We start from the raw sequence: 14650 nt of genomic DNA, 5'->3' as shown, positions 1-14650 counted from the left end.
GCGAGTGCCCAGAAACATGAAGCTGTACACTCTCTCCACAATGTCCCCGTTGATAAAGATCGAGGCGTATTCCCCGTTGTGTGACCTGCGGAAGTTGATGATCAGCTCCTTGGTCTTGGTGGTATTTAGGGACAGGTTGTTATCAGAGCACTAGTCTGCCAGGTTCTGCACCTCCGCTCTGTAGTTTGTTTCATACCCGTTGGTGATCAGCCCGATCACCGTTGTGTCGTCTGCAAACTTGACAATGGTATTGGTGTCGAATGCAGGAACACAGTTGTGTGAATAGGGAGTAGAGCATGGGGCTCAGAACATAGCCCTGTGGTGTGCCATAGTGGAGGAAAGGTGTGGGCCCATTCTCACTGCCTGCGGTCGCTTCTTTGACAAGTTCTTTGATTGCCCTCCTTTGGGCCTGCCCTCTGACTCCTACTTCCCTCAGGAGCCTTGCGGTGGAACTGGCTACAAAGCCCCTGCACCCCACCTCCACTGGATTGCAACAAGACAAAATAATTTCAGAAATCTGAAGTTCAACAATTACACACACACTCCACAAACTCAAAACAAACACACATAGAATTACTGAAAAACAAAATATTGCAAATGTTGGAAATTTGAAATGAAAGCAGAAAATGCTGGAAATACTCAGGCTGTATGATCCCATTTGATACCTACCCAGCACTCCCCAATAAGGTTACCTCCTTCTCCCAACAAGGATAACAAACTCCCCAATGGGTTTGGCAGGATATTACTCAGTGGACTCTGCACCAGTCATTGATCACCAACACCTGAGGGAGGAAGTCAAATGATCCTTGCATGCACTTCAATTGTTTCACTATTCATTGATGTGGAACCTTGGTTATTTTCTCAGCTTTGCTCTTTTTCTGGGCCAGGGTGCGGCTACATATTCATTCCCCTCCCCCATCTTAAACAAAGACACACTTGAGAAATGACCCCAAAAGGTTTCAATGTCAATCATTAGGAATCACACGGGAAGTAGAAAAAAATATACAAACAATATATAGGGCAGGCTGAGTTTTACTTAACTATTTGCCCAAAATACTTTCAGCTTGTTAGTAGATATTTTGGAAAAGCAATTAATTAGCTTCAAATGTTTTCAAAGATTCGCTGCCATTCCATCAACCTTCCAACTCCAAAATGTGCAAACTGAGCCAGAGACCACAGGATGGCTGCCCCACTGAACTAGAGGCCTTTGGTCACCCAGGCACACAGTTGTGTTAAAGAATCTCTACAAAATCGCATCAATGAATCACGGGGCCTGCCCAGCAATGTAAAAGTCAGGAGTCTTGACCAATAATAAATAATTCCAATAATTGTAATTAGATTTCCAACATTTGTACATTTTTTAATGTATACATGCAAATCCAAACACTCTGCTCATCCGCTTGGCACCCCTGCCTCGCCTCATCTCCCCCCTAGCCTTCCCACCATACCCTCCCATCTCTGCCCTCTCCTTGGCCTTCCAGCATTTGCACAGCACAGGTCACGAGGGTAATGGAATATGTTCTGCTTGCCTAGACGAGTACAGCACCAGGAATGCATGCAAGAAGCTCAAATATAATGCAGATTGACAATTCAAGAAAGGAGAATAGTAGTAAGCAAGAAACCAGAGGCCCCTTACCCTACATGTGTCATTGAGAAATTGTTGAAATCTGGGCGTATCGCATATCTCTGTCATTGCCCTTGATATCTGTGCTATGGGGTGGCCTTCTTGGAGTAGCACTCCTCCCAGAGCATAGCTACTAGCGTCACTCTGTATTACCATGCTCTTTGTCACATCGTAGTACGCTAGTACAGGAGAAGCGGTGCACAGGTCTTTGAGCTTGTCGAAGCTTCGCTGCTGGGCATGATCCCACTGGAAATGTGCATCCCTCAAGGTCAGGGCTCTAAGTGGTTCATCAACCTTGCTGAGGTGTGGAATGAACTTAGACAGGTACTGTACGAAGCCAAGGAATTGTTGCACTTCTTTCTTGTTCGTAGGTGCAGGCATCCGCTTAACAGCTTCAATCTTTGCCGGATCAGGCCCGAGTCCTGCTGCTGTGACAAGATATCCGACATACCGCACCTCAGACTTCCTGATCTGACACTTCTCCATGTTTAGCTTCAGGTTGTACAGCTTTGCCTGTTGCGCCACTTGCCGGAGCACTCCGTCATATGCTGTCTTTTCCCGATACCAGGATGTCGTCCATGATCGCTCTTGCCCCATGGATCCTTTCCAACATTCCATCCATGATCCTCTGGAGCGCTCTTGATCCCAAATGGGAGGCGGAGCCAGCGGTAGCGTCCACGAGGCGTATTGACAACCCGCAGGCATTGCCACTTTCATTTCACTGCACATCGAGTATGTGTATGTGACAAATAAATTTGACTTGACTTGACTTGACTTGACTTGACTTGAAGGTCATCAGCAAAATCGACTCATAATCAAGTTTGAGCTGGAGAAATCCTGATTTTGCATCTGTGACGGAGAAGACTTTGGCATCTGGCGTCGATGCCACTACCTCCTCTGCGGTTGGTATGGGGTAGTGTTTTCGTCTGATCGCTTTGTTGAGGTCTTTCGGGTCTATGCAGATGCGTACCTTTCCGTTCTTCACTACCGTCACCATTGAGTTGACCCAGTCTGTTGGCTCTTGCACTCTGACAATCTGCCCATTTCTCTCCATCTCATGTAGCTTCTCTGAGATTTTCTTGGCCAGGGCTTGCGGTTGTCGCCTTGGTGCATGCACAACCGGTTGGTGAGTTGGGTCGATTTTTAATGTGTACGTCCCAGGGAGTGTGCCAGTAGCGTGCATCAATTCTGGATACTCCTCGATGTTGTGGAGCCTTTGTATCAGGTTCAATCTGGCACTGTCTGCCCCTGACAGCAGCACTGACTTGCCATCAGCCTCGACCACATGATACTCAACGTCAAGGGTGTAGTCTTTATATGTTGTGGTCAATTTCACACACCCAATGTGTTAGAGTGTGTGGTTGGAGTAGGACACAAACCGCCTCTTTGCTTTGTGCAGTTTTGGTTTGTTTTGGTAAGATATGCGCTGGCATTATTGAGTACGAGCATCCTGTGTCTATCTGTACTCTCATAGAGTCATAGAGTCCTACAGCACAGAAAGAGGCCCTTCGGCCCATCGTGTCCATGCCGCCCGTTACCAAACAGTCTAATTTTAATCCCATTTTCCCGCATTTGGACCGTAGCCCTGAATGTTGTAGCATTTCAAGTGCCCATCCAAATGCCTCTTAAACGTTGTGAGTGTTCCCGCCTCCACCACCACCCCAAGCAGTGAGTTCCAGACTCCAACCACCCTCTGGGTGAAAAAGTTCTTTCTCACATCCCCCCGTTGTTGCTCTCATCTCCTGTCCATTGACGTGCAGAGTTTCATACCAGTCATCCCCTGACTGAGTGAGTAACTTGTCATGTACAGCATACATGTGTGCATATTCATAGCCGTCCTCACTATCTTCGTCTGCGGAAGTATCTGGTGGATAGGAAGCTGCTGCTTTCTCCTCAATCATATTTGCTTGCTGCTTTCTCTGTCTGCAGACTGCTGCACAATGGTTGAGTTTTTTGCAGACTGAACACTTCCAACCTTTGGCAGGGCAACTCTCATATTGTGCAGCGTATCCGCATCTCTTACACTTCGAGTCGGACTCCTTGCTTACTCTTTGCCTTTATCTGGGCTCCTGTAGTGACTATTATCCAGTCTAGGTTTGGGCCTTTCCTTTCTGGATCCCATGAAATTGCCTCTGCCAGCACCTGTGTACATAGCATGCACTTTATCCTCTTCTTTGTCGATGGCTTCCATACTCTCTTGGGCTGTTTCATAGTTCTGGCCAATACTGATTGCCGCATCCAGTGTTAGTTCATCTCCTTTCTCAAGGCATTTCTCATGTACTATCGGGTGGTGGGAACGGAGCACAATTGCATCTCTGAGCATTCTCTCCTCCTCCTTATAGTGACAATCCTTGACCAGCAAATTTAGGTCAGTCACAAAGTTGTCAAACTTCTCGGTGTCCCGCTGCCGTCGTCTGTGAAAGTCAACAGTGGCCCTTATCTGATTTTCCTTGGGCTTGACATACATCTCATTGTGCTTGTACACTCCTTGCAGAGTCTCGTTCTCAAGGATTTCATCCCCGTTTTGGAGAGTAATTGTGTTCCATCGGAAGGTTAGGTAAATCTCCCTCCCTTTATCGCCTATGTAGTGTCATCAGATAGTTCACCTTTTCTTTCTCAGACTTACTGGCTAGTGGACTCTCAAACATAAAATGGCAGTGCTGTTTGAAACGTTTCCATTCTAGGTGCAGATCTTTTGCCTACCAGTTCATCGACGGCCTATCACTTGCCGACATCATGCACTTCCACCACAATGTATACACGGGACTGTGGTCTAGCGTACTCAATGTGCCTTGAAAGGCTCGACGTTCCGCGCTCGATTTGTCCCTTTTCAGCTTCAGGATTGCTAATTCCTGTCAGGATCCTCCCTTCACGGACTTTCCTTTTCCCAAATCATATGTGAATTAAGGACACCGGGACTATTTCAGTGTTTAAGGTTCAAAACTTCTGACACCATGTCACATATTCTAGTCGCACACGCTGTGTTCTGCGTTGTACTCCATTAATTCCCGAGGCCTAGCCCGTGACGTCATATCCTCTTACAAGCAGGTACGATGTCATTTCCTCTTACAAGCAGATACAATATCTTACAAGATTTATAAGAGATGCTATCTCAAAAAGACAACCAACATCATCAAGGACACACACCACCCTGGCCACTCCCCCATTTTACTCTTGCCATCGGGAAGAAAGTATAAGAGTCTGAAAACAATAACATCGAGGTTCAGGAACAGCTTCTTTTCAATAACCATCAGGCAATTGAACACTATGAACTCCAACTAAATTTGAATTACGAAATGTCTGGGATGCACTAGAGATTTGGGGTTCTGCTTTGCTTTTGCACCGTTGAGTTTTTTTATGTATTGAACTATTTTTTGTTTATTATATTGTCTGTTGAGTATTGCATTTACAAACCTGTTGCACTGCAGCTGCAAGGAAGAATTTCATTGTTCCGTTTTGGGACATGATGATAAAACACTCTTGACGCCTAAGAAAGTAAATATGCTGCACTTTCTTGATCACTATCTTACATGAAGAGGCCAGTTAAGTTTTTGGTGATATGAATTCCTAGAAACTTGAAGCTGTCAACCATCTCTACAACACCACTGTTGATAATGACAGGGTTGTGTTCACCCCCCTCACTTCATTAGGTCCACAAACAAATCAACTGTCTTGTTGACAGTAAGGTTTACGTTGTTGGCCAGACACCACGACAACAAGCGGTACCCTCTGTTGACCTATTTTCCCTGTACACAAATTGCAAGGACTCTTGATTGTCCAGAAGACTGGCACAGATGTGGGCCTTTACCAGTCTTCCAAATCACTTTATTCTGGTTGCTGCCGGAGCTATTGGATGCAAGTCATTGAGATTTCAGGTTACTTCACCTTTCTTGGTGCCTGGAATGGTGTAGCAGATGGGAAAAGTAAACTAATGAAGTGAGAGGTTGACGAGGTCAGCGAAGACTGTATCCTGTTGCTTCAGAACCTATCTAGGAACCCCATCGAGATCGGCCACTCTCCAAGAGTTTACTCTTGTGAAAGCATACCAGATAACTGCCACCAAGGTGTATGGAAAAATGATGGAGGGACACACCTGGGTGGAATATTGTTTGCCTGTTCAAATCAGGCATAAAAAGGCATTGAACTCATCCAGTAGTGTTAAGGCTCAGCCACAGTTGCCTCGTCGCTACTGGATTGAACTGAGCCCCTAGCTCGTTGGAACACCTAGAATGCAAAAAATGTAGTTGACAGTATGTTTAATGAAATGTTTATTCTGCAGGTACATAAAGGGAGGAGATGGGTGACCACTAAGGAGTGCAGGAATTCCCCATGATTATAACCTTTTCTAATAAGTATATCGAGCTGTATATTGTTGGTGGATGGGGGCATGGCCTCCCACGGGAGAGCAACAGTGGCCAAATTTGTAGCAGCATGTAGGGCATTTCCGTACAGAAGGGGGAAAGAGGGTGTTTCTGTGTCTAGGCCTAGCCAAGCTGGCCATCTGCGAGTCACAGCGCCAGGCGGAAGAGGTCTCTGCCCGAGCCGGCTACCTGCCGCTTTTCCGGGGTTACATCCACGTCCTGGAGAGTGTGAGCTTTCGGGGGAGGTTGAGTAGGCTGGGTCTCTATTCCATGGAACACAGGAGCATGAAGGGAGATCTTATAGAGATGTACAAAATCATGAGAGGAATAAATCAGGTAGATGCACAGTCTTTTGCCCAGAGTAGGGGAATCGAGGACCAGAGGACATAGGTTCAAGGTGAAGGAAAAATGATTTAATGGGAATCCAAGGGGTAACTTTTTCACAAAAAAGGGGGGTGGGTGTATGGAATAAGCTGCTAGAGGAAGTAGTTGAGGCTGGGACCATCCCATCATTTAAGAAACAGGTACATCGATAGGACAGGTTTGGAGGGATGTGGACCAAGCGCAAGCAAGTGGGACTAGTGCAGCTGGGACATTGTTGGCCGGTGTGGGTGAGTTGGGCCGAAGAGCCTGTTTCCACACTGTATCACTCTATGACTCTATAAGTAGTAGAAGGGATGAGGTTAGGAAGCTATGTAGCTATTTAAAGAGCAGGGCATCATAAGGTTATAATCTCTGAGTGCTTGCAATGTCACAAGCTAGTCAGTATAATAATAGGATAGATCAGATGAATGAGTGCCTGAAGGGATGGGACAGGAGGATGAGCTTTAGAATCCTGGGTCACTCAAACCATTTCTGAGTGAGATGAGATTTGTATAAACCAGACAGTTTACTCCTGAACCAGAGTTGGACCAATATCCTTGCTTGGTGATTTACTATCACAGAATGGCAGAGCTAGCTAGCTCTTCCCTATGTTCTTATGTGGGACCAATTAACCTTCTTGATGGCACTATCTATCCTAAACATTCACTCCTCCCTTCGCCTCTGGTGTAATTTGTCTGCAATGTGCCTCCATCATTCTACACGTTAAGTCACACACCATTCTGACTTGAAAAGTTCACCATTCTTTCACTATCATCAAGTCTAAATCTTGGAACTCCCATGCATTTTGGAGAACCTCCAAATTGGTTTAAGATCGCTCATCACCACCTTCTCAGGGCAATTGTAGATGAGCGATAAAATGTTGGCTTTGCCTTCAACACTCAGATCATGAAAAATAAACTTTAAATGCTGGTTTAAATAATGGTACCAACAGGGAATAAATTGAGCCAGGCTCAATCTTGGTGTCCTGCCACACAACACTGGAGGTTTGGTGGGGCAGTTGTTCAGACAGAAAGTTTACGCAGAAGTACTTGACAAAGTGCATGGTGGGATTCCTATTTTGCAGCATCTAGCTTTCCCCGTTGTATTAAGCTTGCCAGTTAATCTGCTCAATGGTCAGAAGTTTTAGGAATTTAAGATTTCTAGTGACCTTGTCTATCCCAAAGAATGCAATATACACCTGTGGAAATGGTGTAATTTCCACTCCATAGTGAAAGCCTAGAAAATGCAGGCATTTAGAAATTCTAGTCAAAATAAGCAAACTAAAGGATCTATAATGTTTATACATCTTACAATATTTATAAAGTGACTAGACCAAGTTGGGCCCAAATCTCGTGCATTGGTGCAGCACCCTCTCCCCCCCTCCTCCCCTCCCCACTACACATCCCCCTCCACCCTTCCCCCTCCTCCCCTACACGTCCCCCTCCACCCTTCTCCCCTCCCCGCCCTCCACCCCACCTCCCCCTCTTCTTCCCCTCCCCCCAATCCATCCCCCTTAACCCCCCTTATCCTCCCTCCTCCCTCCCTCCCCAGGAGATAGATTTAGCCTATTAAAAATATAACATCGATTTCAATGAAACTTCTTCCATTAGCACCAAAAGGACGGCGGTGAGTAAGGTGGGCCTACAATTGTCGTGCTATCGTGTACCGTTTTGGCTGTAGTTCAGGAACAAACAAACAAACGAGAGTTTTAGTATATAGATAGATGTATAATTTACAAGTTTCAGTTCAAGACACAATCTTCCAGTTTACAATATTACTGCTTATAATAGAATCTGAGCATTCTAAATTGCATGTACAACATATCACCGATAGTAATAGTAAGAGGGGCTTCATCATTAGATGTATTCCTTTATAACTGGGTTTGAGTTTACTTTGTGAAATAATTCTGAAGAAAAATTACATGTGAAATCACTGAGTAGTTTTTACCTCATGCACTCCTATACTTTCTCAAGCACCCAAAAATCTATCTAACCAAGGAACAGATGTCAAACCTTCCATGCCTGGACCACTTACACAATTAATAAATGTGACAACCAAATTAAAAATCTTTTGTACAATTTACAATTTAGTTATATTAATGGAAGTCACCATAAACTAATATTCCAAACAAGAAAACAGATGACTTTTTCCTTTCACAGGGACTTGTCCATCACAAAGGACTTTATCACCAAGACATTTCTTCATGGAACAAAGAAGAAACCACAGCAACTGGTTTCTACACTCCAAGATCCCACCTTGAGCAATTTGGCACTTCTCAAATAAATTGAATTTGCTGATGTTAGTCGCGAGATAAATATTAGCTGTGACGGATAACTATCCTGCGATTCTTTGAAATAATATCATGGGACTTTTCTTTATGCAGATGGAGCCTTGATTTAATAACTCATCTGAAAGATAACCCTTGTGAACATGAATAAAGAAAATATTTGCCTTTACGTTGCTAGCTTTGGTACTGGTAATTTTAGAAACTGATGCATATGCAAACAGCAGTGCACTTTGGCACTGAAATTCTAAAATGTTCTATGGTTATTTATTGTATTGATTGGGAATGCAACCAGAGGTCCTTTTCCCTTGTCATACTGCACGAATCTCGCTGTATTTCTATTTTTGCTGCATGCATTTAAATAACTAATATTAAACAAATGAAGTCATGTTTGCAGGTCAGGTTTAATTAAAATTAGAAATAAGATGTGGGGGTTGAAGGGGATGTGGGTGGCTTAAACTATGATAAGAGACTAAAAGAACCAAAGCCAGACTGGAATTTATCCATGATTATAGATTTGTGTTGCGAACCATTGACAAATACAGAACCAGGCACTTGCCCAGTGCATCCGGTACATTTACAGACTGCTCCAACATCAGGAAGTGGGGAGGGATTGCAACTTTGTGAACTAACTTAGCTTCTCTTAGTCACAAATTAAAATTAATTTTACCCTATGAATTATATTCAAATGTAGTTAAGCACACAATTTTAGAATGTACAATGTGGAGTTTAATTGACATCATAAGACAACGTGGGTGTTGCACTGATTGAAACAGCCACACCTACTAATTACAAAAATAGTTTCACAATAAAGACAGATCATTAAAATATATGGTCTGAAATGTAAACCCCAGTGAATCACTGATATAAAAAAACAAATGTTTTAAAATTGAAGATAGTATTTGCTCGCTGAATGTTTTCTTTTCCTTGTTACTTTCATCCTATTATGCAATTACACATTTTGGGATTTAGACAGGAACTACATTTAGTGCCATTACCATACTGAAACTCCCCACAGAATAGCAAATGCAGCATGTTTTAACCAAACAAACATACTTGGGACATTTCTCAAAACAATGCAATGAGCACACTTCAATAATATACTACAAACTCAAAACTGCGACACAAGAAAATGCAGATGCTGGAATCTAGACACTCCCCCAATCACTCGAACCCCTATCCCCACCCTTGCAGGCACATATTTCTCTCATCACCTCACACCAGCCTAGTTACCCTGCACTTTCCCCCTCATCCGTATACTCATCTCCCACCCCCAACTCCCACATTTCCTTTTATTGCACTTCTTTTGCATCTCAGCTGTTCTATTCAACCCAAATACCTCTCTCTGACTTTAAGAGTCATGGAGCCATATAGCAGAGACAAGCACCTTGGCCCAAATTGCCCATGTCAAGCAAGATGCCCCATCTACAGTAGTCCCACCTGCCAGTGTTTGGCCCATAACCATCAAAACCTGTCTAAAAAAAAATGGTGTTGTGGTACCTATTTAGACAGGTACATGCATAGGAAAGGTTTTAATGGATATGGGCCAAACACTGGCAGGTGGGACTACTGTAGATGGGGCATCTTGCTTGACATGGGCAATTTGGGCCAAGGTGCTTGTCTCTGTGCTATATGGCTCCATGACTCCAAAGTCAGAGAGAAGTATTTGGGTTGAATGGTACAGCTTCAATGTCGGGAGCCCCGACGTGGCAATTTCGACTACCTGACCGCAGGAGAAGATGGCAGGGAAGAGAGAAGACATTCCGGCCTTTCATCACAGTGAGGATGTGACTGGAGGAGACTCACTGTGATGGATGTTTTTTGTTTTATGTTGGTTTTTGTGATTGTGTGCTTAATTGCTTTCTTTCTTATTGCCTCTCATTGTTGACTGTGGGTAACATAATTTCGGCCAAAAACATGTTTTTGGATGACAATAAAGGCTATTCTATTCTATCTGAACTACCTCTTAAAGTCAGTCATACAGCGTTGAAACAGGCCCTTTGGCCCAACTTGTCCATGCTTACCGACATGCCCCATCAATACTCGTCCCACCTTTTGGCGTTTAGCCCATATCCCGCCAAACCTACCCTATCCATGTACCTGGTCAAATGTTTTTTAAACATCGTGATAATACCTGCCACAACTACTTCGTCTGGTAGCTACCACCCTTTGTGCAAAAAAGTTGCCCCTCAGGTGGCTATTAAATCTTTCCCCCCTCATCTTAAACTTATGACCACTGGTCTTGATTCCCCTAAACTGGGTAAAGGACTCTGTGCATTTACCCTATTTATTCCCCTCATGACCTATACCTATATCAGATCACTGCTCATCCTCCTGAGCTCATGTGATAGGAGTAGAATTAGGCCATTTGGCCCATCATGTCTACTCCACCATTCAATCATGGCTGATGTATCTCTCCCTCCTAACCCCATTCTCTTGCCGACTCCCCATAACCTCTGACACCTGTACTAATCAAGAATCTATCTATCTCTGCCTTCTCCCAATCTCTTTACTGAAAGAACGTCCTTTAATTCTGAGACTATGACCTCTTGGCCTAGACGCTCCCACGAGAGGAAACATCCTTTCCACATCCACTCTATGCAAGCCTTTCACTATTCTGTATGTTTCAATGAGGTCCCTCTTCTAAAGGGATCTTCTGAAGTTGTTCTTCTAAACTCCAGCGAGTACAGGCCCAGTGCCGACAAACATTCATCATAGGTTAACATACTCATTCCTGGAATCATTCTTATAAACCTCCTCTGGACCCTCTCCAGAGCCAGCACATCATTCCTCAGGTATGCTTTCCAAAATCACTCACAATGTTAGCCTCAGTATTACATCCCTGTTTTTGTATACAAGCACTCTTGAAATAAATGCTAGCATTGTTTGCTTTCTTTACTAGCAATTCGACTTGCAGATTAACTTTGAGAATCCTGCACCAGCACTCCCAAGTCCCTTTGCACCTCCCATTTCTCAATTCTCTCCCCATTTAGAAAATAGTCTATGCCTTTATTCCTGCTACCAAAGTGCATGACACCACACTTTGCTACACTATATTCCATTTGCCACTTCCCTGCCCACTCTCCCAATCTGTCCTTCCACAGAATCCCTGCTTTCTCTACACTACCTGCCCTTCCACCTATGTTCATAGCATCACCCTCTGCTTCCTTCCATGAAGTTAATTTTCTATTCAGTTTGCTAGCTCTCCTCGGATCCCATGAGAACTAACCTTCCAGGGCAGCCTACCATTCAGAACCTTGTCAAATGCCTTGGTGAAATCCATATATGTGTACAGCTCTGCCCTTAACCTTTTACATTCAACACAATCTCTTCTCTCCTTATCTGATGCCATTGTCTCCTTTTCACCTCCAGCTTTCGTCACTGAACCCATCTGCCAATCACCCTCTTCCCACCTGGATCCAACAAGCACTCACCTCTCTCCCTCTCCAATCTGTAGAACCATTCCGGCCTGTAACGTCGCGTTTGCATTTTCTCTATAGATGCTACATGATCCGCTGAGTGCCTCCAGCACTTTATTTCTTTAACTCCAGAAAACATTGCCACATTTGGTGCGAGTTTTAAAAGAACGTACACAACTATTGTAATAACATATCAACTCGTATTAAAAAAAAGTGTGCAAACGAATTAGCAAACCCTTAAAGTACAACCCTGACAATTCAAAATGATGCACTTTCCTTTCTCACTTTTTGCCCAAATTCACAACAAACTCTCGCTAAAACCAGAACATTGATGAAAACACCAAGAATATAAAATTAGGACCAATGCAGTCAGCCAAGGAAGTGGGGAAGGGTTTGGAACAGAGTAGCAGGGAGACAAAAGAGCTCTAATCTATTGGAAAATATCCTCTGGCGACCTAGTGCCCATGTCAATGCACAGACAAACAGAAAATGAACAATGGATTGTAAGTTTATCAGAAAGCGGAAGCGAGATCACAGGGGCGTCAGATAAATGGAATTGCCAATGAATCACAATAAAACACACGAAAAACTAAATATTCTAAGTTTCGCAACGTTAACCAATGTTTTATTGGCGGATTGATCTCCACTCATTACCACGGCTTCCAGTATTTGTTTGCAAGTAGGGTGTATTCAAACAGACTTTCGCAAGCCTAACGTTATCGTACAACCCAGAGTTTAAGCTGCTTTAAAAAAAAAAAACAGCACCCCAAACTTCCCGCTTTCACAATAGCTTTTAGAAGAAAGCACTCCAGAACCGGAATCAGCCTCGCTGCTTGCACAATGGAAAGTGCAGCAGGGTTTTCTTTCCGTTCAGCGGTTCACGTGTTGCCTTCTTACCGTATCTGTTTGGCTCCCTGAGATACTCCAGTATGGGCACTGAGCTCTCCTCCTGTGCAGCATTGGTGCCGTTACTGTCCTTATTTTGCATCTCATCAATTACATGCCCGTCTATCTGGTTGCGAACAGTGGTGACCAAAAACCTCTGTGACTGAGACATGACGGGCCCTTCCTTGTTCCTCCTTGTCCGTAGCCCGTCTGCCTGTGTGCGCGAGTGTTCCTGTTCATCAGCGGACTCTCAGCCCTTGAAGGAGAGCAAAACCAACGACTGACTGACTGACTGACGACTGACCTCCTCTCGGTATAGTCCCCCGACTCCAGCGCTAACTTCAAACCCCGGGTTCGCCAATAAAAACACGTGCAGCGCCTCTCACGCTGGAGCACATGCACTCACTCACTCGCTCGCTGCATCTGACTGTGTAAGCTCATGAGACTCCTTTTATTATTTGTGGCACGCATCAAGCGGTCCCCAAATCGCGAGTCCCAGTGTCACTCCCAGCGTCTGACACTCAGCGAATCTGTTGGCCCCAGATAAAATGTGACCTTTAGGCAGCAGTTCACGCTGCTGACTCTGAAAGCGGCACACAGCCAGCGCAGCCAAGTGGTGCAACCCAGATGGCCAACCTTTTCTATTCGGCTTGGAGTCCACCGTAGTTGAGAACAACTTTTGTCGAAAGAAGAACAAAGATACGTTTTTTTTAAAAAATGTTAGAGTTTTCATTTTCTGTTAATTGATTGCACAAATACTGGAGGCCGTGGAAAACGGCATTTAATTGGCAGTGGAAAAAAAAATCAAAGATTGTCAGGTTATTTGTAAATACACATTAAATGCTGGAGTAACTCAGCGGGACAGGACAGTCTGAAGAAGGGTCTCGACCCGAAACGTCACCCATTCCTTCTCTCCAGAGTCGCTGCCTGTTTCTCCGAGTTACTCCAGCATTTTGTGTCATCTTCGGTGTAAACCAGCATCTGCAGTTCCTTCCTACACATTAATGTACACCAGGGTACAATGGATTTCCATGTTCACATGAAGCCCACAGAATAAACAGTATACACACTGTAATAATAAATACAATAAATACAATGACAAATGCAAGACAGCAGAATGCTGCAAGATTGTTATGCAAAACTGTGTAATGCAAAAAATACTAAAGTACAATAATGGAATGAGGTAGAATAAAGAGTAAGAGTACAAGGGGGCGTGAAAGAGATGATTAGTTCGTGAGTTGGTTAGCAGAGGGGAGAAAGCTATTCTTAAGTCTGGATGTACAAACCTTGAAGCTCCTGTATCTTCTCCCAGAAGGTAGAAGAGAGAAAAAGGAAATAGCCAGAGTGACAGGCATCCTTGACAAATCGTCAAGTCTTCCTCATGCAACCCACCATCAAGATGGATTGGTTGGAATAGAGTCATAGAGTGATAATATGGAAACAGGCCTTTTGGCCCAACTTGCCCACACCGGCTAACATGTCCCAGCTACACTAGTCCCACCTGCCTGCACTTGGTCCATATCCCTCAAAACGTGTCCTATCCATGTACCTGTCTAACAGTTTCTTAAACATTGGGATAGCCCCAGCCTCAACTACCTCCTCTGGCAGTTTGTTCCATACACCCACTACCCTTTGTGTGAAAATGTTTCCCCTCAAATTCCTATTAAATCGTTTCCCCTTCACCTTGAACCTATGTCCTCTGGTCCTCAATACC

General features: G+C 44.2%; 1 protein-coding gene across 2 annotated transcripts in view; it reads right to left on the bottom strand.

The window, feature by feature from the left end:
• The window catches only part of LOC144602536 (solute carrier family 12 member 7-like), a 218610-nt gene extending 205268 nt beyond the window's left edge, over window positions 1-13342 (bottom strand). For both annotated transcript variants that reach the window (XM_078415667.1, XM_078415673.1), the window contains exon 1: window positions 12949-13342. In XM_078415667.1, coding sequence (XP_078271793.1) covers window positions 12949-13108 — 160 coding nt within the window. In that variant the 5' untranslated portion in view covers window positions 13109-13342. The remainder of the gene's footprint in view (window positions 1-12948) is intronic.
• Window positions 13343-14650: the final 1308 nt, after the last annotated feature.

The sequence above is a fragment of the Rhinoraja longicauda genome, chromosome 2 (genome assembly GCF_053455715.1).
Source record: "Rhinoraja longicauda isolate Sanriku21f chromosome 2, sRhiLon1.1, whole genome shotgun sequence".
NCBI lineage: Eukaryota > Metazoa > Chordata > Chondrichthyes > Rajiformes > Arhynchobatidae > Rhinoraja > Rhinoraja longicauda.
This window is presented reverse-complemented; position numbering and strand designations above follow the sequence as displayed.